This window comes from Cottoperca gobio, chromosome 18 (genome assembly GCF_900634415.1).
Source record: "Cottoperca gobio chromosome 18, fCotGob3.1, whole genome shotgun sequence".
In the NCBI taxonomy this organism is placed as follows: domain Eukaryota; kingdom Metazoa; phylum Chordata; class Actinopteri; order Perciformes; family Bovichtidae; genus Cottoperca; species Cottoperca gobio.
The window spans coordinates 8,148,798-8,170,066 of record NC_041372.1 but is presented as its reverse complement, the minus strand read 5'-3'; the positions used below and the strand labels follow the sequence as shown (position 1 = coordinate 8,170,066).

Below are 21,269 nucleotides of genomic sequence, written 5' to 3'. Positions count from 1 at the left end.
TCTAGATTCTTCGTGAAGACCTACCACACAGTTGATGCTTTTTTCTTATCAGTTCTTGAATCATGATTCTCTCAATGTACGTTAATTTATCTAACAATTTCTACCAAAACAGACAATCTGACAATCACAGTGACGTTACATAGAAATGTACTGGGTAAAAAGAGGCAGGGTTTTAACTCGTCTCTCAGAATTTCATTTGTCATTCTTCACACTACTCCTTTCACTTTTTGTGTTTAGACCATACATGCCTTCAAGAAGAGACTGTCTGAAAATGTGTAGAGTTATCCCTTTGTCTATCATTTAATGCATCTCACACCTCTCTATGACAGTATGGTTTTTGTTTCTATTTGGAACAGGGAAAAAAAACATTTTCCACCATTGTGGTAGAAAACTACTGCAGGGCTCATGAAAAAAGTCTCCAAACACCTTCACTGTCTTCGGAGACAACAGCCCCTCTTATTTACAGAATTGTTTCAAGACTTTTGCTAAATCTGCACTGCCATTGAGGCTTGTAGTTTGACTGCTTACTACAACAAAATAGAGTTCTGTTTCAGCAGCCAACATATTCTTCAAATAGATCCCAATGTTCCTGAAAGAGCTGGTGCTTAATGCCTTACAGTCACAGTTAGCAGCCATTTCTCTGATGTATGGCAGTAGTTCACACAAAGCTGCATCGCCATAGACCCAATTGGCTTTTAATGACCTTCTGAGGATAAACCTGAGGACTCGACAATGTCAGCACGATAGATTAAAGGGGGCACGGGGACTTGTGATGTCAAACTCATACTACTACCTCCTGGCGGTGTTCAAACAGAGATATAACAATAGGTTTCAATTCTAAAAGGTTTATTTTAACATTTGCCAGTCATTAATACAGTATGTGTGGACATTTATGAAACCACTGCAGTGAAATACCTCTCTGTAACGACACACATAGCAGAAGAGTCTTGAGATCTGAAGACTTAATTGGCAAGGTGACAGTCTCTTTCCCTGAAGGAGAGGGAAAAGGCAAACATCACACAGGTATAACAACAATACAATTTTGGGCTTCTTTCACAGCTTTGGTGCCTTGGAAAGGTGGTCCTAGCTTGGCATTTGTAGTACAGTGGGTGTACAGTAGGTTTAGGGCAGGGGTCACTAACAGGCGGACCGCGGTCCGAGTCCGGACCCAGACGCCGACCTATCCGGACCCGGACCTATAATCAATAAATTATTAAGGAATTTTCAATTTTGACTGGGCACTTCTGTTTTAACCGGGGCAGCTTTTTTCGTTTTTACGGCACTGGTTTTGCGGTGCAGGAAACTCACAGACCAATTGCATGCGAGTAAGCCATCCCACGTGATGCTACTCAGCCAATCAAATCTGTGCATTCCAGGCGGCAAACATTGCGACTCTGAATACAGACAGATGAGAGGCGAGAGGCGAGTGACAGACGGAAAGACGAGTTAGCGATACAGGGAGAGAAGACGGAGAAAGGGAGAGAAAGGGAGAGAAACACAGACGAAGAGACGAGTGAGCGGCAGACAGGGAGAGAACAATAACTACTCATGGCGCTCTCCAAGAAGAGAAAAGTCAACAGAGCTTTCAACCCAGAATGGACTCATTCATGTTCATCCTTCCCACTGGGAGCACAACACCTGTGTCTCATATGCTCAGAGACCGTGGTGCTCATTAACAATGGTGATGTGAAACGCCACTATGAGACAAAGCACAACGTTTTTGACCAAACATACCCACTCAAGTCTGAACTGAGGGCACAGAAAATAAGCACTCAGAGCCCAATGTGATTTTGATTTGTGACAAAATAAAGCAAATAGGCCACCTGTCAGCATCATCAGCCACAGAGAACAGTTTAACCCAGGATGTGCTAGTCTGGGTTAAACTGTTCAATTGTTAAAATGTGTTGAGACTGATTTATTCTATAACATTGGTTGAGACTGTTGAATCAAGATGTGAAACAGTTAAGGAAAAAGGGAAACTCAAGCTGCTGCTATTTTATTTATTTTCTCAATTTTATTTTTAAATGCAGCCTGAGAAGAACATCATACATATCTACAGTATTATATATATCTGTATAGTTCAATGTTAAGTGACAATAAATATTGTCTAAATGTTTTTAAATTGTACTTTCTTTATTAGATTTCACAGTCCGTTGTTGACGTGCAGACGTTGATACAGCTACTAGGCTACTTCAATATATATCACACTAATTCATAACGCAAGTTAGACATTATGATGCTCCGGACCTTTGCTCACGGAAATTCTCTCTAACTGGACCTCTTAGAATTTTAGTTGAATACCCCTGGTTTAGGGGATACAGGATAGGAGGAGTGATAAGCGACTTAGTTGTGAGTTTGTTTAGAAGAAAATCTAGAGCTGATTTTTGTGAATGGTTGTCATTTTTTGCTACAATAAGTTAATTTGTTTATGTTGTATTTCTGAAAAAGTAGATCCTCAAAGAGAGTTTGCTGCCCCCCGAATTCTGGGATCTGGAGTTATAAACCGCACTTGCTATTACCATGATAATGAGTGTCACCAAATTAACCAGGACTAAAATCTTAAGAATTATAACGTCAACAAAGTTACTTAATTTGTTGATTAAAAACAAATTTACGACCTAAGTCATTTACACATCTTAATAATTGCGATAAAAGTGTCAGCTGTTTTGAAAATGCATAATGTGTTTCGATTATTTTTATAATTACAAAACTGCATTGGTGGTTGCTCCAAACATCTATAATGGCAGAATGACAGAATACACGGTTACAATTTTTGTATCAAGACATTTTTTATTTTTTATTGTTTGCCTTATTGTATAGTTCCCAGAAAAGGTCTCTAACCAGAATCAAATGAATATTAAAATGTTGCATTTTAATTGTCTCAATGAGGCAGCGTTTTAAAATGTAAAATGTGAAACTCATGGAGATAGAACAAGTCCACGTCACTTTTCCAGAGCCTGGGGACAGGTCATCACGGTGGACCCGGAGAGAAGGACCTCCTGGCTAAAACCTCATCTATCTCGCAGTGTGTGGCCCCCTGAAACACAACAACAGTCATATTATATTTGTGGTATTAAAGTCGCAAACTTAAAAAATACACTACAAAGGAGAAACTTGCCTATTTGGCAAAAAATCTTCTTTGTCATTATTATTGTATTATTATAGAATACTGGTTTCTATCAGAACATTTAATGCAGTGTCTCACTTAATAACCAGTAATAGCAAATACAGGTTGCATTGCATGTGTTGCATCAGAACACAGGGAGGCTTCTAACTGACGTACGTAATAAGATATATTCATGAAACAGGGAACATTCAAAATAAAGAAATATCTCTAACATAAGCCAGTTTGAAATAAAGGCCTGGTTTCTGCTGCAGTTGAGGGTGCTTTTTTTTTGAGAATTAAAAATAAGATTTATTTTTCAATACAGTGTTTAAAAGACAATTCTTATTCAGATAATCACAAATGGCAACAGTTCACTGAAACGAAGAAAAGCCAGTATGGCCCAAAATAGCTGACATTCCTATTAGACAACATCTAATACAAATCTACAAATACACCAGACTGAACTGCAGACTAATGCTGTGATATCTAACATAGTGTCTAATGTTATGTATTACTTACATAGACAAGTCGGCGTACAGCTTTTGGTGTTGTAAGGAGTCCCCGAACACGCTCTTGGACCTCTTCCCATTCTCTGTGAGAGCTGGACTGAGACCTGGAAATCATACCCATAGTTATTTGTCATCTTTACTTGCTTGAATGAACTCAAATTAACATTTCAGAGTCATTTACATATAGTTGTTTGTGATATGTTTAGTCTATCTTAGCACAAAGACTTCAAAAAGAGGGAAACTGCTCGCTTAACTTAATCAACAGTGGAAGAAATACTTCTTCCAAAAGCCCTACAGCTTTTTTATGACTGTATCTTTTTTTTTTACTCATACAGTTATTTGAAAAGTGTTTTATAAATCTCAGCATTATTATTTGCGACCCGACCCCAGATAAGCGGTAGGCGATGGATGGATGGATCATTTTTTTCATATTATATTCTCTACCTTTATAATGAGGTGGATGATTATAAGAGAAAGTCAATAATTAAAACTAGTCAAGAAAAGAACCTGCTGTGCCTGGCCTGTTCCCTATAAGACCGCCACAGCCTTGAAGGGTCAGGAACTTGGTGTTTGTCAATGGGGTCATGCATTTCTGAAGAGCTGGAGTCGTCTTCTGACATCCCTCCAACCTGACAATAGAAGCAGAGAGGAGTTACTTTCCCATTAATGCATCTGCACCTCAGCAATTGATTAAATTCCCTCTGTAATGCGTATCTTAATTGTAGTTATTAAAGGCTAAATCATTCATTTTTGACCACCTAAATATATGACATTTTTAGACACATGATTGAAGAGTTATACAGCTGATAGCAAATCAACCTTTTTGTGTGTTTCTCAACTGATCATAAAACAATTAGGCCTGTCAAACATTACTGATGAAAAAAGACAACTTAGATTTAACTTTTCTATAGTGTAAGCTCATGTTTGAGAGCCACAGGTTCCAATATTGTATTCCAAAGTCCCGGGTTGTGCCTTAAAGGAATAGTTCAATTTGTCGGGAGACGTACACAGATGGAGTCAGTTAGTGGGTAGCTTAGCTTAGCACAAATAGTGGAATCAGGGGGGAAACAGTTTGCCTGGTTCTTATTAAAGTAAAATATTTTTTTTTCAAAAACCTCTAAATCTCACTGATTGACATGTTGAATCCCATTTGTGTAATCTGTACACACACAGAAATATTTGTAATCAGGAGAAAGTTAACCTGCTAAAACCATTTCTTGGCGAACAACCACTGGGTGCAGCTTCCTGGAGTCTTGTTGTCACACCATGGTTCAATGAAACATTTATGAGAATGTTTGTTATGAGATATGTGTTATTCAGTGAGTTTTATAGATGTTGGTAGGTGTAGTTTTTAACTTTGGACAGAGTCAGGCTAGCTGTTTCCCCAAATCCAGTCTTCAGGCTAAGCTAGACTAATCACATCCTGACTCCAGCACTGTACTTAATCTGATAAACCTTATAACTTCATGTTTAAGAGGCCAACGAGAAAGGAAATAATTGCCTACCAAACCATTGGATAAAGATTTTCTTCTGACAGTTGGAGAATATCTCACTAAAACAGCAAAACGAGGGAAAAATGTGTTTTGATTCACAACAGATTTGAACTGTTAGTAGGTCACAGTAGTCATCATCAAACTAACAGCTTTGTTACAGTCATGTCAACAGAGCAGTATACCAATAACACAACATTTTACAAGCTCTTACGGTAAGTTGTTTGAGACTGTTGTCCATGATTAGTAGCACCAAAACAGTATTATATGATACCTCTGAATGAAGACCTGGTCAAAGGTGAAGAGGAGTTGATAAACACTGAAGAGGCAGAACGAGTGGCAGTACGACTGGCTCCAGGCCACGAAGCCAGCATCTAAACACAGGACAATGATGACACAGTGAGCAGGCATGCAGGTCAAAGTTCTACAGGGTGAACACAATCAGGGATGTAGCTGTCTTCACAAACAGGTTGGACCATATTTGTGTGATAAGAACTCATATAGCAGGTGTTCCAAACAGCAAACATAAACTGTTTCCTGAAATGGGTAAGATAGCGTAAGATAATAATTAGCGATGGAGACAAAACTCTACAAAACAAAGTGGAATATTATTTTAGTATAGTATAAGCAAGCCCTAGAGTTTAACTGACATTACTGAGTCAAATGTTTGACTTTATAACTCTACTTGAGCTACTGCTACTGTTTAAGAGAGAGAGAGAGACAGAGACAGAGAGACAGAGAGACAGACAGACAGACAGACAGACAGACAGACAGACAGACAGACAAAAGATGAAAACAATACCAACTACATGCTATCGGAGCTGGTAAAAATAAATGCAGAGGATAGGGTTTCTGCATATAGGGTTAGGGTTAGGGTTTTATTTTTGAGAAGATGCTTGTCATTGTGCCTTTAAGTATTGTCATTTTGTGACTGACTTGCAAACCTTCTCAGAGAGGAAACAGGTAAGAGTGATATTTGAATTAGATACAAGTGCAAGAAAAAAAAAGAAAGTGCAGTAGAAATACTGTAGAGAGGTACCTAAATTAGCTCTTCTCTGCCATCTGGTGGCTGGAAATGATAGGCAGCTTAAAAATATATATTGTGAATTTTGGGATTTGTGCTTACAGGCTGAGAGGTGTGGCGAGTGTCCCAGTCTGCTGGGCCGGGAGCTGTAGAGTGTTTCCTCTGTGTGTTTCCAGCTCTTAGAGGGGACAGGGAATGGGGTCTGGGAATGTAAGAAGGTGACCAGGCGCTGCTGCGTCTTTCTGTGCACGTCCTGCCACCTCGTCTCATTCCAAGAGTTTGAGGTTGTTTCCCCTGAGGAGAAGAGCTCCTGGGTCTGCTGGAGTGTTTCCTGCTCCTCTTTATCACTGGCCTCTGGAAACAAAAGAGAGGATGTTTCAAAGCTATCTACAGCAGCATAACATAAGGGCTGGGCTTCGTAGCTGCCAATGTTGAACTTTCTTTAAGAACCATTACATTTGATTCAAATATTAATTGTGAATTGCAGGTCAAGGGAGCTGTCAAATTACATTACATTACATTACAGTTCATTTAGCTGACGCTTTTGTCCAAAACGACTTACAGTGCAAACAATCATGAGAATCAAATCATGCTTTCCGCAGTTAGAAATCATCTTCAAAATAAAATGCTTTTTGTCCATCACAGATTTTAAAAAGAGTTTTCTAATACCTTGACTTGACTTGACTTGACTACTACTGTATCATACCTTTCCTAGCATCATCCTTGCATTGGCTTCCTGTTCATTTTAGAGTTGATCAAACATTTGTGTTACTTACTTTTAAAGCACTGTTATGAATGGCCCCAGAATATATAACATATCTCATAAAATTGTAGCCTTATTGTGGTCTTAGATCCTCTATACCAAAGGTTTTCAAACTCTGAAGTGAAAGGGAAGTGTATGTCAGTGTCCAAAAAATTGCTGCAACTCAAACATCGAATTCCTTCTTCACGGAGTCATAAATCGGTTAAATAGGAACGTACAGCCATGGTACGCATAGTCTTCGATTCACTTCAACATATACATTCCGAGGGTATTATTATATCTAACATCCATTGGGAATAATAGAAGCAATACAACAAATATGCTCCTTATAGAAGCAGAACTTGCCTGAGAATTATCAGGTTTTTAAGTTTTCTTCAATATCAAATTAAACTAGCAATAAATAGTAGCTAGATATTAGCTAATAACTAATTCAGCATATTTTAATTTATCATAAACAATTGGGCTTGTTCTTTTTTTCTTGATTTTGTGTACAATTGTATTACTATATGTATTGATAATGTGTTTAATATTATAAATGCTACAAAAAGTTATTATTGTTGCTGCTGCTGACAAAAATCTAATCTGGTCCAGTTATTGTGGTCGCCTCAGATAAAGTACGATGCCGTTTGATTTATTATACATCATCAACATACATGTCTTTACCATGAGTACATTGGGATAAATGTTCATCTCTGCATCGACTGAGCACTCAATGATGGTTGTTTTGGTGGAAAACTCCAACCTCGGAGCGATTCCCTGGGAAAAAGAGATGATAAGAAGTATTTGTACCTGCATTAAATTTCAAATTTTGGCAAAGAGTAATCTTTTTAGAATTTTGGAAGTTCAATCTCCGCTTCTTTAATAAGTCTATAATAAACTGTGTTTCCAAAATATACACACTTAGACCACATTGTCCCCAATTAAACAACCTTTGAGCCCAGAGCAATTAGAGCATCAAATCATGCATTTTTTATTATCAGGCTTTCAATCTAGAACCCTGGATTCAAAATTGTAGTTTTTACTATTTTCCGCCAGATTAATCCATTTTCTCATGTTTGCCCAGGCAAATACATTATATTCCCTGGTTTCCTGCACACACAAGAAAATGCATCAACATCAATGTTGTTGGTAATCTTTGACATATCCCTCTAGGATTTAGTATACGGACAATAATTTGATTTTTCTGTGTGTTTTTGATGCCTCTAAGAACATTAGAGCATGACCGCAGTGAGGCACAAGGGTAATGTAATGTGTCAAAGGGTTGGACCTACTCGAAAGTGAGGTGCTCGGGTCATCAGAACCTCTCGATCCACTCCAGAGGAGCAGGGAACCAGTTTGGGCTCTGGGAATAAGAAGCGTCGAGCATCTTCTTCAAAGCAGGCCAGAGTCTCCGTCACTGCAAACAAAAACACACTTCTGTTGCACAATGACAAAGGTTATTCTGGCTGGAATCCTGTTTAAGGATTCATTAAGTGTAATGAATGGGAAGTTTATTGAAAGCGGTGGAACAATGAAGTATGATTATGAAAAATAAACAACCTCACCTGGAGGAATCAGCTGCACCAGCTCAATTGTGACCGTCTCATCTGAAGAGAAAGGACACAAAAGTAACAGAGCTTATTATACTTATGTCATATGTTCCTTATATGAAACTGAGGCTCGCCAATTAAAACACAGAGCAAATTATAATAGACTGAGCCCATGTTATTGTTATGGTTTACTAAAACTAAGATAAATGTGGATAAAGTCACATGGTAGAAATGTCATTTTATGGTCTTAAAAGGGGAAAGTGTGACCGACGTTCCATACTACGCTGATGAAGACCATGAGATTTGGTAGAAAGCTCCAGAAAAAGCTTGGAAGTAGATCGGATCTGATTTAAGTTTTTGCTGTTAATGTTCTATCTTATTTAGAAAGAATCTACCACACAGCTACCACATAAGAATATTAATACATATACGAATGTAATATATAAATAGCAACATCACAACAGTTTCTGACTTTTCAGTTTTTGTTCTTTGGCATGGCACCATGGCATTATGGGTCACTCATCAAAGATGGCAGGGGAAGGGGTTAAAAAACAAAGAAATGTGGGCCATTTTGGAAGGAAATGACAAATCTATTTTTTCAGGTTCTGTAGGTTGGAGGACTTGATTATCTGAAATATTTCCGTTGTTCATGTTTTAAATAAAATGGGATTTCTTATGTTGTTTTGTTGGGACTCAACCAGTCATGTTTGTGACCAAACACAAAACACCCTTTTGAATGAGTTTTTCCATTACATCTTTCACAAAGTGATATATATTCCTTAATGAGACTGCGTTCAGACTGGGTATTATTTATGAAGATACAGGACTGAGAAAAAATTGAGATGGAATGTATGTATGAAGCAGGAATAGGACAGTATAGCTGCAGTATAACAATTAAATATGTGTATTATGTAACTTACATTCAAGCATTACAGCAATGTCTCCAGGGTCAACTATGTGCCGGAAAATCTAGACAGAAACACAACAGTCACTTTTTTTAATTGAGCTTCCCTATTTCACAAACAATATTAATGTACTATATCTACATTGTTATTATTGTTATTATTATTATTATTATTGTTATTATTGTTATTGTTATTGTTATTATTATTATTATTATTATTATTATTATTATGGCATTCAATACAGGCATGTCTCAGCTAACTTTACGGAGAATGACAATAACTGTAATTTCATGTATTACACTTCAGCTATTATTATCATTCAGACTATTCAAACCTTTTCAAAGGTAATCTTCTCATGAAACAGCAGAGGAAAGACAGCAGGGAGACACTCAGACTGACAGTACTGGCCCATGAACCACATGCTAAGGTAGATATCATCCTTGGCTGGCAGATGAACTCCAGGACAAGAAACCTTAAAGCAATAGAGTAACATACAATATATATTAGTATGATTCAATTATAAGTAAAATCTATACTCCTGCTGGCACAGACATTTGTCATTGGCTCCTAGTGGAGGGTGATAAAAGTCCCATATTACCGAAGGTCACTTTTGAGTTAGTCTAGCAATTTCTCCTGCCTCCAGTTCACCCTTTATTCATCCACTTATTTACCTCTGTCGCTTTAAGGTTGGAAAAATCTAATCATTATTTCAAACTGTCTGTCTGAATTATGTGTAAACAGTATTTGTATTGGAGAGACTAGCTCCACATTGCAAAAACAAGAACAATGCTGTTCATTTGTTTCTATGTCTTTTACATGGACCATCAACTGGTGAGGATGAGCTAATGCATCTTTCTTAGCTGGCCACCATTGAATGATGATGTTGGGTCAAATGTAACTGGATATCACAAACAAGCAAGGCAAAACTGTGATGTCATTTTTCATAAAAAAATAAAATCCTTACCATTAAGTTTAGTAGAAATGTGAAAGAAGGTGCCCTTATTCTACTATATACTGTATTTTTGAGACTGTATTTAAAAGGCACTATACACAATAACCCCACAGTCAGTATATATATATATATATATATATATATATATATATATATATATATATATATATGTGTGTGTGTGTTCAGTCCTGCAGGCAGTGATGGAAGAAGTACATCCTTTACTTAAGTAAAAGTAGAACTACCACAATTTACTCAACCAAATAGGCTATTAAAACTACCAAAATAAAAGTCCTGAATGGTAAAATTAGAAAAAGGTATTTATTAGCTCAATGTACTTAAGTATTTAAGAACTCCTTGTAAAAATGGTCTCCCTTCAAATGTAAAATTATCATTGATAGCCTTTTTTAACATGTAGTAAGCATATTGGATAATAATGTTAAGCATAGGTCCAGGTTAACTAACAACATACAATGGTACAAAATTAACCCCAAATAAATTAAACATTGGGCTTATTAAACATTGAAAAAACATATGTGCACTGCATGCCAAATTGCGCTTCATACAGCATTGTTAAGTCCGGTTCTAACTAACGTGCGTCTTTTCTAGGAGGTAGCGAAGAAAATATTAAAATGACAAAAAATATAATGTATACTGGTATTTGATGCACCATGTCCTCCTTACCTCCTTACATGCGAGGACAGGCTTTAAAGAAGAAAATTACGAATCTTACCGCTCTGAATTTTAATTCAACCACCACTTTCAGTGCTTTTCGAGACATTGAGGGTGATAAAACGGCTCCAGCGTCAACTGAACACAGCCTTCTTCTTCTTCTTCTTCTTCTCCCGTTTCGCGTCACTTTACCCTGTTACCATAGATACTACTACTTCCGTCTTTAGTTGCTCGAGCAACCAGGGCTGTCCCTCCCGTTATTTGTAAAGTTCAGAAATATCTTTCCGGAAAGTGTTGTTAATTTAATTAATTAATTTACCATGACCAATCTTTCCGCAACCTTTCGTCGTAATGTGCTTGGTCACGTTGTTCCTCGGGTCGTCAGTTTCCCACTGCAAACATTTGAATTAGATGGCCCTTATTTAATTTCAATGTTATTTTAATTGTAGCCTATATCATATATTTCCCCAAATCTATCTCAATTCACTTTCTTTTGATTCCATTACATGGCAATATAATTGATGTCCAATATGTAGGCCTACACCTGTTTGTTTTTAAGATAGACAGATGGCAATCGAAAGCCAGACCACTGCCGTAAGGACTCAGCATTAGAACATGGGGTGCATGCTCTACCAGGTGAGCTAAGGGGGCACTCCTTACTTATTAAATATAAAATTAATTTTTGGTAATTATGCACCATGTAAGCACAATATAAAACTGAAATAATAAAGGCCTTACAACTAAACTTGGGCACCTCTACGAGACAGGGTCATAATGCAGGTTTTGCCTCTAATGGCCCTTTTCATTTCAGTTCATATTGTGCTTCATTAGTACATACAGAATCAAACAAATATGCAACGTATCAAGCTAACTGCTTCACAGCGAACCTGAAGATCTGCGGCGCTGGAACAACACGTCGCTTCTTCTCCTACACTTTTGACTCATCACATTTCATTAAGTCAGAATTCAGGCTAATGTCACCCTGTGCATTCTGGTCAGCATCAGGTAGATACAGATGAGGCCAAAGCTAAATGTGATCCAGATAAAAGCGATATTAGGACTCTGAGCTAGAGTTTTAATATCGTAATACCTGTCAAAATCTCTCCTTGGGTCCTGCTTTTAGCATCCACTGCTGACCAAGACTGTCCTGTGATCTCTTTGCAATATAATCCACAATTATTCTTTTTGCTGCAGTTTTAATTTCTAACCATTTCAATCAGAGTTGTTCTATCATTTTAATGTACTGTTGTACTTATTTTACTTTTTTAATTGTCTCCCAAAAGCAGAGTAAGAATATACAGTATTTTCTTGTTGATTTTGTGTGACATTATTCTGCATAAAAATATCATATAAAAAGACTAATTTATAGAATGTATCAAATTCTTAATTTTCTTATTGTGACTATATTATTCCAAGAAGTCCTGTGACAATAATCGTCATGTGTTAACTTTATCCTGCTTTAAATCTTTTCTTTTAAATGAATACATTTAGCACCAGTCTGACGACTTGAGCTCTAAGCTTTTAAAAAAAGAAAAGAAAAAGGAATAAAAACTCAAATATTAATTATTTTCTGTAATAACAACTGTATATTCTGCCAACAATTGTATCAAAACTGAAATTTCCAATAGCTGTTCAACTAAATGATTACCCATTACAGAAGGCACAAATGAAAACTTAAATACAGAGTATTAGATATTAAATAGTTATTTAAAAAAGAAAAAAAAAGTATTTTGAAATGTCAAAGAAACGCATACTTTGTGAATAGAAACATCTCTCTTTCAGGCACAGCATAAGCATCAATATATCCAGACATTTCCTCACAACATCAGATGTCTGAACTTTGTTTGAAGTTGTCCATTTGAACTATGTTTGAGCTTGTTTTTCAGTTTGGTCTGGTGTGTCGGGGTCAGAGTCTGAATCTTCCTCTTCTTTTTCCTGAATAGTTGTTCCGTCTTCGACGACAGCCACCGCTCCTTTCCTTTGAGGCAGGATGGTGAAGAAGGCCTTCTGCCAGCTGCCCTGCTCCATGTATGCCAGGATGATCTCAAAAACTGAAGGGATGGACGAAGCACACTGTTACGACATTATAAGAAATATACTATGTACAAACTACAAATATAGTCAGTGTTAGCAAGAAAGTCAAAGCAGGAATTAGCCAGCCTCATCACACAGAACGGCCATAATTAAGATTGGTCAAATGATCCTTCGCTAAGTGTGGCCCCCCCCTCAGTTACTGCCGCTACACCTGTCCATTCCAGCGCTACACATATAAAAGTTATTTTTTGAAAGAATGAGTCCTTGACTTCAGACAGAAGTAGACAAGAGTAGCATCTCATTTTTAATTGGCGACTGTCAATTTTGCCAGTTGAAATGACAACTGTCTCTGGCAGATTTCAGCAGCTGTAGCTCGCTAATTTATTAGCGTTAGCTATTTGAAACCTAATCTGTAGCTGACTGTTTTCTGGCTTCAGCTGACACATATGAAAACGAAATATGAAATGGTTTTGAATATGCACTCAATGGCTAACTTGGCGTGGCGTTATGATTTAAAACAGGCTAACATGTCCCAGGTGAAAGGCTACCATCCTGACCACCTGATGGCCTTGTTGAATTGCAGGATAAAGCTAGTTAGCCCAATTATAGCACAGTATTATAAGAAAATATTAGACTTATTTCTTCCTAACACAACTCCATTTAGAGGTGTACCTTAGACAAATATAATACACACGTACATTATATTTAGCTAATTGTATTATATAATGACAATAATAAATCCTTGAATTTTCTATCGGTATGCTTCACTTTTACATGAGAATATAATGAAATAATGATGTTAGCTAATGATATTTTCTCTTGGCATTGGAAGTAATGCTAGGCTACAACTGTAGGTATGCTATCTAGCCAGATATGCTAACATTTGCAGCTAACATTAGAGAAAAGCCATGGTTGCTAAGCTATTATAGGAAACCATCTCAACTAACTAAAACTGGCTAATGACCACTTGTGCAGTATCTTAAAACTCATATATTGGTATAGTAGTAGTCCTTACCATGGTTGACTGCCAGAACCTTCCGACTGTTCATCCTTACAAAACTGCTCAGAGGAAGCTGAGCGTGAGCAATCCCGAGCTCCTTCGCCCTCTCAAAAGTGATCCCCTGCAAACAAAACCCAGACCGCTCAAATCATCAGAAAGCAGGGATTACCGCCAGCGGAATACTGCAGCTGTGAAGCCAGACAGACCTTATGGTGGTTGTGGTCCACCAGGCCTCCTATCACATAGGCCTTTTTGTGGTCCAGCTCTTCCAGCACGTTTGGAGAATCTGACGTCAGGTACACCAGCTCCTCCTTTGCCACAACTTCACCGTAGTGCTCGGATTTAATGGTGATGTCCTGCGCACAACAGCAGCATGATATCAAAAGAACATTAATACAAATAAATGCAATTGCTTCCTACTTGCAAGGATCACCAGTCTATGCTGTTACAGAGGTTTCAGTACAAAGACAAAAAATAAAACCAGGAAGTGTTTGTATTTATATGGATAATCATGGCATGACTTGCAACAGAAGTTAGTAGTTTTAGATTACTTTATTGATTCGATTTAGAAATAAGCAAAATGATGATTTGTGTGTTAACAAGGTTATGTTGAGTATGTCTCTTTGTGAATATATGCATTTAAAAATTATAATAACTGGCTGTGTAACATAGAAACAATTTACATAGTACCCACCAAACTGTTTTATTTAGAGAGATTTCAGATTGATCATCTATTAAAATGAGAAATTTCTAGATTGCATAAGACACTCGAAAATTATAATCTTTTCAATATTTCCTGATGTTTTATTGCCAAAACAATGCATTGATTAACTGAGAAACTAGTCTGCATCAACTGATAATGAAAATGATCATTACTTGTAGCCCTAAATTCCTTTTTGAATTAAAATTTAAATAATGCCTGTTAAAATACAACCTTTGTTGTTAGTAAAGGCCCTGTCACACATATCCGTATGACAGAAACGTATGCCGGCGCATACGGAAATTACGTCCAACCTTTCATCGGATCGGAAAAGTCATTTGGAGCGGCATTTCCAAACGACGCATCCAAAATTCAACAAAACTTACGCATCTGGAATAGAAATTAGTAAATAAAATAGAGCAGCTTTCTTCTTCTCGTTTCTGGAAAACAAAGGCTCGTACACAGGAACACTAATACAGCTGAACGATTAACTGAGGCATCTTTTGGATTTTGGCTCGGGCAAAGAAAACCTTCTCAGACTCAGATTGTGAAACACTGCTTTTTGGCTTCAGCAGAAATATTGTTTGCAGAGTTTGACAACATCATCCCAGTATTAAGATAATCCTGCTTTTGTTGAATGTATTTGTTGGCTGCATTGTATATTGTATGTTCTGGGTGAGATGACAGATTAATAAGCAGACAGGCTTTTTATGACTGGATGTAGCTTTTCATACTTTGTGGTAAAAATTGCTCTCCTATTGACTTTGTCCTATCAATGTGGCTCTTATGTAAAAAATAGTGAAGACCACTGATATAATGAAAGGCATAAGTAGTATTCGTTAAGAGCTCACTGTGTTACGCTGGGGTACGTTGTTGAACACTGATGTTTTGAGCATGTTCAAAATTACCGGACGTACCCGACGTGTGCTTCATAAGATATGCAGACGTTACGTGACGTTAGACATACGTGAATACGGAATACGTAGGTGAATACTTACCTACGTAAATACAGTACGTGAATACTTACCTACGTAAATATAGTACATAAATACCTACGTGACTACATTAGAGGTACGTTAGATATAGGCTACGTCGGCTGACGGTGAATCCTACAGCCAATTTATTGATAACGAGTGGATACCCTATTCCTAGCCTATGTTAAGATTATGCCTGACGACGGAGTAACATATTAAACGTGTTTCTACAGTATAGCTAGCATTCAGCATTCTAGCCGTTCTCCAAAATCAGCATGACGTGAACCAGATGGCACTTTTCCAGCTCCGTTGGCCAGACGCTCTGATACGTTTTAAAAGTGATACGATATCAATGTTTGACATACGTATAATAATTCTTTATGTATTTGTTATGTTTACGTCAGCTACAACATCGCTGTGGAAAAGATGGACGTATTTGGACTCTGGCAAAATTTGAGCTACTTTTCATATACGCCGGCATGTTTCTGCCATACGGAACTGTGTGACAGGGCTCTTTGTCTGGCGTGTTCGGCGTGTCGTCTGCGTCCTTCAAACGATCACAACTTACCCTTAATTTATATCAACCTATTGCCGATATTTCGTATGCGCCGGCATACGTTTCTGTCATACGGATATGTGTGACAGGGCCTTAAGAAGATAAAGCACAAGGCTGGTCATCAGAGTAGTTTTTGCTTTTGTGCAAAATAAAAAAAAAGTTTAAAAGGAAGACATTACCGATTTTACACATCAGACTCTTACAGGTGTTTGAGAGTGCTATTGTATATGACATGAGGGAGCTGTGTGAAGTCATATAAATGTCCTCAAGTGATGTCACTTGAGTCAGCGTCGGTTTGGTCTGAAGATTACAAGTGAGCTTCCTCTGTAGCTCTTCATCTCTGCTGCATGCTAGAGGCTCCAGGGTGCATTAGCTGATACTAGCATAGCACGAATCTCTGTTGGCCATAGCGTTGCCTTGTGGGTAATGTAGTCACCAGGGTTTTGACAACGAAGAAGAACTTATGGAATAAAGAAAGACCATGGCTTAATTTTGTTTCCGTTTTTCTGTCAATGATTCAGACAACTCTAAATTGGTGGTACTCTTATAAATAAAGTTTACATCTGTAGAGCTGGAGTGATGGAGCTCTGCACCATCATGTTAGTGTTTGTGCATGATGGCAGATACTGACTGGTGTATGTTCACTCACACAGGGAAATAAACACAATAAACATACACCAGTCAGTATCTCTGTTGCTGCTTGAATTGACTTGGCCCATACAAAGTCAGACTGCAGTGAGTTGCTTGATTGTGAAAACTTCAAATCTGTGTTAGCCGTCATTAAGGATCATGCTTACCTTCCAGTTGACCCATCCTTTGTCCTTTTCGTCCATGCTCTGTTTCAGCTGTCCTCCCAGGCTTGTCAGGTAAAACTGGAGAGGGGAGAGTAGTTGTTACACATCAGACCGGATTGTCTCTACTGTTTCATGTCAGTCAGTAGCCACTAACCTGCACTGGATGCAAGGCTCGTCTGTTCTCAGAATAGCACCGCTGAATCTGTTTGTGAAGCTTCCCAACATCCTGAAGACAAAACAAGATTATTGGTCAGGAGAGTCAGTACCTCGGTGGTGGGTATCCCTCCACAGTAATTCCCAGAAGTTTTTCTTTTTATACCTTGACCAGCATGAGGTTGTCGAAGCTGCAGTCCACCACCAGCTTCAGTGAGCTGGGCGTCACCTCTCGGCGTGGACGTTTCCTACATTTCTGGGCCTCTCCTCCGTCTTCCTCCTGATGATTGTGCCTCTGCAGCTGACGCTGCTGCTTCCTCTCCTTTCGTCTCTGCCTGCAGCAGAAAGCAGAGGACAGATACTGATATTTGTATACATTTGGTGCTGCAGTGAGGGGTTTTCATATCCCTGTATACATGATTTGTATGCAGTGTGATGGGCAAATCGAACACTCTGTGTCACCAAGTAGGCAGTAACCAGCCGTTTTAGTTAATGTTATGCCAGTGAACCAAATTAACAGCATTTCAAGTGGACTCATTTTTAAACTTTACTCAAATAAAGTGTTTTAGATACCATCTGCATAAACTGCTGGTTTGTTTACAACCTGCCTGATCATCTTTTGATCCTGTTTCCACTTCTGATTATTTTAGATGTTCCCAGATCCCAATAGTTACATTGTCATAACTAAAAGAACTGATGGCTGGAGTTACAAACATAACATTCTAATTGTAATAAGCCAGATTTTCCCATTACTGCTGATGGCTGATTTATCTGTATGCTTTGCTTTCGCAGAAATAAGTTAGGCAGCTATATGATGACCAACGCGTATCTGAGATGGTCCAGAAAATAACACTTTGATACTCAATTAAAGGTTCAATGTGTAAAACAGGCCAGAATTTAAAAGGGAAACATTAAAACAATTAACCAACATTATCAATAGAATGTGAAGAGGAAACAGTGTTGATGTTATGTCAAAGACGTCTACTGAAATTAGCAGTCTAACTGATTAGTTCCGCTTCGTCCAGTCTTGTAATACCACGTGTTCCTCTAGAGGCGATAGTGAGTCACTGAACCACCAGCACAGCTGCCTGACCATGGATGTATTGTGCCAGACTAGCTTGTAAATATTACAGCCATGTTAGTGTCTGTGGAACTGCAAACTCCCTGTTGCTGCCTTTACACAGGTCCACCAGCCCCCTGTGGCTGCGCTGCCACCGGAAAGACTAGACAAATATGTGGGTCGTTTTCTAGTTTCTGCCACTTTGGATTTAGTCCAATAAACAAACTAATGTAGCGTTACACGGACTACAACCCCCGGTTAACATTAGTGCCCCAGTAAGCACAGATAAATAAGCCACTGACTGACTGACAGGTATTACTCAGGAGTAAATGCAATACACAATATAAAGAATAAATTACAATACAATAAATATGTCAAACTACTACAAACTCAAATATGAACATCAGAGATTGTATGGACCCAGTTTAGAAGTACTGCCCCCTATTTCTTTGGAGCAGGTGGCACAGAATTACACATTGAACCTTTAAAAAAGAACAAACATATGTTATACAAATAGATAATGTTATCGCACCTCTATAGCTGACGGCATTAATGACTCTGACAGTATTGCTAACAGGGTTCAAATGAGCTTACTTACTTTCGTAGATCCCTGTCATCTTCCCATTTCTGCTGCTTCTGAAGCTTCTTCCTTTGCCTTTTGGACAAAGTTTGGTTTTCTGCTGCCTCTTCTGCGTTACTACTCACTACCTTCTGACTGCTCTTATTATCTCCATTATTATTTTCCTGATGGGCCGAAGCTTCACTTTTCACGCTATCATCAGCCATCTGTGAAGAAACAATGACTAACGTTTGCTGGGAAATGTTGCTGTATCAACTAGCTGTTGATGTTAGCTTTGTTAGCTGCTCTTTGCACAATGCTAACTGGCAGCATTTAATATTAGAGTTCGTTTTTATAATTTCACTAAGAACGAAACCTTTTAAAAGTACTTCATTGCCCTAAATGATATCTAACCACAGAAAGCCAGAGAAACCATAAAAATAAAGTCAACGACTTAATGGGCTGTTTAACTTAGCCACACATTTACACATGTATGTTATCTTCTTCTTCTTCTTCTTCTTCTTCTTCTTCTGCTGCTTTGAGATTTCATAGCGTGTAGCTGCTTTACCGCCACCTACTGGACCGGAGTGTGGAGCATTAGATTGGCAGGGGAAAAACTACATTAATCTTTTTATTGATCAGCCATACCATGTCAATAAAGAAAGAAAGAAAGAAAGAAATAGATTTTTTTATATAAATGTTTTTATATAAATTATAAATTATATAAAAATAATAAATAATAATAATTTAAACAAAACAATAAGAAGAATCTTTTTGGTGATTTGAATATATTTTAGCTACTGACATGCATTTTTTATTTGTTATAAATTTACAACAAATAAGAAATGCATTTGTTATGAATGTGATGATAACAAAAATCTATCATCACATTCAAATTAAGTGATATTATTTTGCCTTCAACACTTAATTGCATATGCTGTTTGAAAGTAGGCTTCATGTATGTTATGTTAGCACGCAACCCCAGCAGATGCTTTCAAATTACATATTCGCAATTAATATTTTTCAGTGTTATATTTCGGTACCATATAATAATAATAATAATAATATCAAAGATCTCTGGATGGCAATCATCTGTATAGGTTATGTCTTTTAACAAGTGACGTTTAATGTTATGTGACGTTTATTAACTGTAAAAACCCATGGCACTACACTCACTTGGGTAAGGGTCATCAACATTATACCTGCCCAGATTTAATTTCAGCTGGCCAAAAAAAATCACAGTTGACTTTGTAAACAAAGAGGGCATTGCAAAATAGCCAGAGGCTTGTGTGTGTGTGTGTGTGTGTGTGTGTGTGTGTGTGTGTGTGTGTGTGTGTGTGTGTGTGGGTGTGTGTGTGTGTATGTGTGTGTGTGTTTGTGTGTGTGTGTGTGTGTGTGTGTGTGTGTGTGTGTGTGTGTGTGTGTGTGTGTGTGTGTGTGTGTGTGTTATGGCTTATGATGTTATGGAATGCGTTGCAGACACAATGACTCTGTGTGTATACAGTTAGGGCTCTGTAAAATGATCCTGTGTCTATCATCCCCTGCTAACCCAGTTTCTATATGCGCCCACAGCCAGCAGAGAAGCCTTTAACACTTTAGCACATTTCAACATCATCAGTGCTAAGCCAGTTTGCGGGCCTCGCAAACCCGCGGGTATATTGTCAGTGCTGAATGGGACTTCTAGAAGATGAACACCACAGATGTAATTTTTGTGCAAGTTATTTTTGGTCAACTGTGGCCGAAAAGAACTGATTCCAAAGAAACAACCTGGACTCCTCAATAGGACAGAATGGACATAATATCATATCATGTTTTGAGTGTCTAAATACAACGTCTGTCTCTGAAAGGCTGTCTGCCTGCAGAAAGTGTTCATTACAGTTTCAGACCAGCTAAAAAGCATATTGTCCTTATTAAAGTAATAGTTCAACATATTGGGAAATATACTAATTAATATCAGTCTCATGTCTGTGCGTGTCTAGCCCAGAGCTAGAGTCAGGACCTGGTTAGCCTAGCTTAGCATATAGACTGGAAGCAGGTGATAATAGCTAATATGTACTATGAATGACAAATATAGACAATTCTATGCTGTTCAAGCCGCCATACCTTACTTACTTGTAAAATTGTGTATAACACTGTAAGGTATGCAAAGAATTCCACTTTTTACGTTTTTGCCAAGAAACCTGTGCAGCGGCTCCTGTAGAACCGGTTACATGTTGAAAATATAGTCATCAAATTGAAATTACACTCTTACATTACATATAAAAAAACTAAAAAAACAGTTCTTTGTATGTTGCACTTATATTGGTTTGGCTTATTTGTAGCTAATAGTTTAATTCTTATTCTATTGTTTCTGTATGTTGCACTTGGTTTGGCTTATTTGAAGATATTGTTTTGCACTTAAAGGATTGTACCTATTTGAAGCTAATGTACTTGCAAGATTCTTGCTGTTCGGAGTTGTATCCTCATGATGATTGTTTGCACTTTTTGTACGT

At 37.8% G+C, this 21,269-nt stretch overlaps 2 protein-coding genes across 4 annotated transcripts; both read right to left on the bottom strand.

The window, feature by feature from the left end:
- Positions 1-2,788: 2,788 nt before the first annotated feature.
- spata6l (spermatogenesis associated 6-like) lies at positions 2,789-11,324 on the bottom strand. 3 transcript variants are annotated; one of them, XM_029454863.1, is made up of 12 exons: positions 11,009-11,324; positions 9,661-9,798; positions 9,342-9,390; positions 8,437-8,478; positions 8,164-8,288; positions 7,556-7,648; positions 6,232-6,483; positions 5,380-5,479; positions 5,121-5,167; positions 4,123-4,244; positions 3,626-3,719; positions 2,789-3,037 (listed from the first exon to the last, which is right to left on the bottom strand). In XM_029454863.1, the coding sequence occupies exons 1-12, from the start codon at positions 11,054-11,056 to the stop codon at positions 2,972-2,974; spliced, it is 1,176 nt and encodes a 391-aa protein (XP_029310723.1). In that variant the 5' UTR covers positions 11,057-11,324; the 3' UTR covers positions 2,789-2,971. The 3 variants fall into 3 exon arrangements, with proteins under 3 accessions (XP_029310723.1, XP_029310725.1, XP_029310724.1); XM_029454865.1 differs by lacking the exon at positions 5,121-5,167 and having other exon boundaries at positions 6,232-6,481; XM_029454864.1 differs by lacking the exon at positions 7,556-7,648.
- Positions 11,325-12,126: 802 nt separating this feature from the next.
- Positions 12,127-19,324, bottom strand: trmt10a (tRNA methyltransferase 10A). The gene is made up of 7 exons (XM_029454374.1): positions 18,817-19,324; positions 17,325-17,493; positions 17,160-17,231; positions 17,009-17,083; positions 14,188-14,337; positions 13,997-14,102; positions 12,127-12,998 (listed from the first exon to the last, which is right to left on the bottom strand). The coding sequence occupies exons 1-7, from the start codon at positions 19,002-19,004 to the stop codon at positions 12,811-12,813; spliced, it is 948 nt and encodes a 315-aa protein (XP_029310234.1). The 5' UTR covers positions 19,005-19,324; the 3' UTR covers positions 12,127-12,810.
- Between the last annotated feature and the right edge of the window lie 1,945 nt (positions 19,325-21,269).

What these genes read in the sequence shown, in the direction of transcription:
- spata6l (XM_029454863.1), bottom strand. Translation starts at nt 11,056, where the DNA reads ATGTCTCGAAAAGCACTGAAAGTGGTGGTTGAATTAAAATTCAGAGCG. An exon ending in CCCGAGCACCTCACTTTCGA is followed by an intron (nt 7,649 to 8,163) that starts GTAGGTCCAACC and finishes TCTTTTTCCCAG; the next exon opens with GGAATCGCTCCGAGGTTGGA. An exon ending in GAACAGGCCAGGCACAGCAG is followed by an intron (nt 3,720 to 4,122) that starts GTTCTTTTCTTG and finishes TATGATTTCCAG; the next exon opens with GTCTCAGTCCAGCTCTCACA.
- trmt10a (XM_029454374.1), bottom strand. Translation starts at nt 19,004, where the DNA reads ATGGCTGATGATAGCGTGAAAAGTGAAGCTTCGGCCCATCAGGAAAAT. An exon ending in GATGACAGGGATCTACGAAA is followed by an intron (nt 17,494 to 18,816) that starts GTAAGTAAGCTC and finishes TTTCTGCTGCAG; the next exon opens with GCAGAGACGAAAGGAGAGGA. An exon ending in GGTTCTGGCAGTCAACCATG is followed by an intron (nt 12,999 to 13,996) that starts GTAAGGACTACT and finishes CCATCCCTTCAG; the next exon opens with TTTTTGAGATCATCCTGGCA.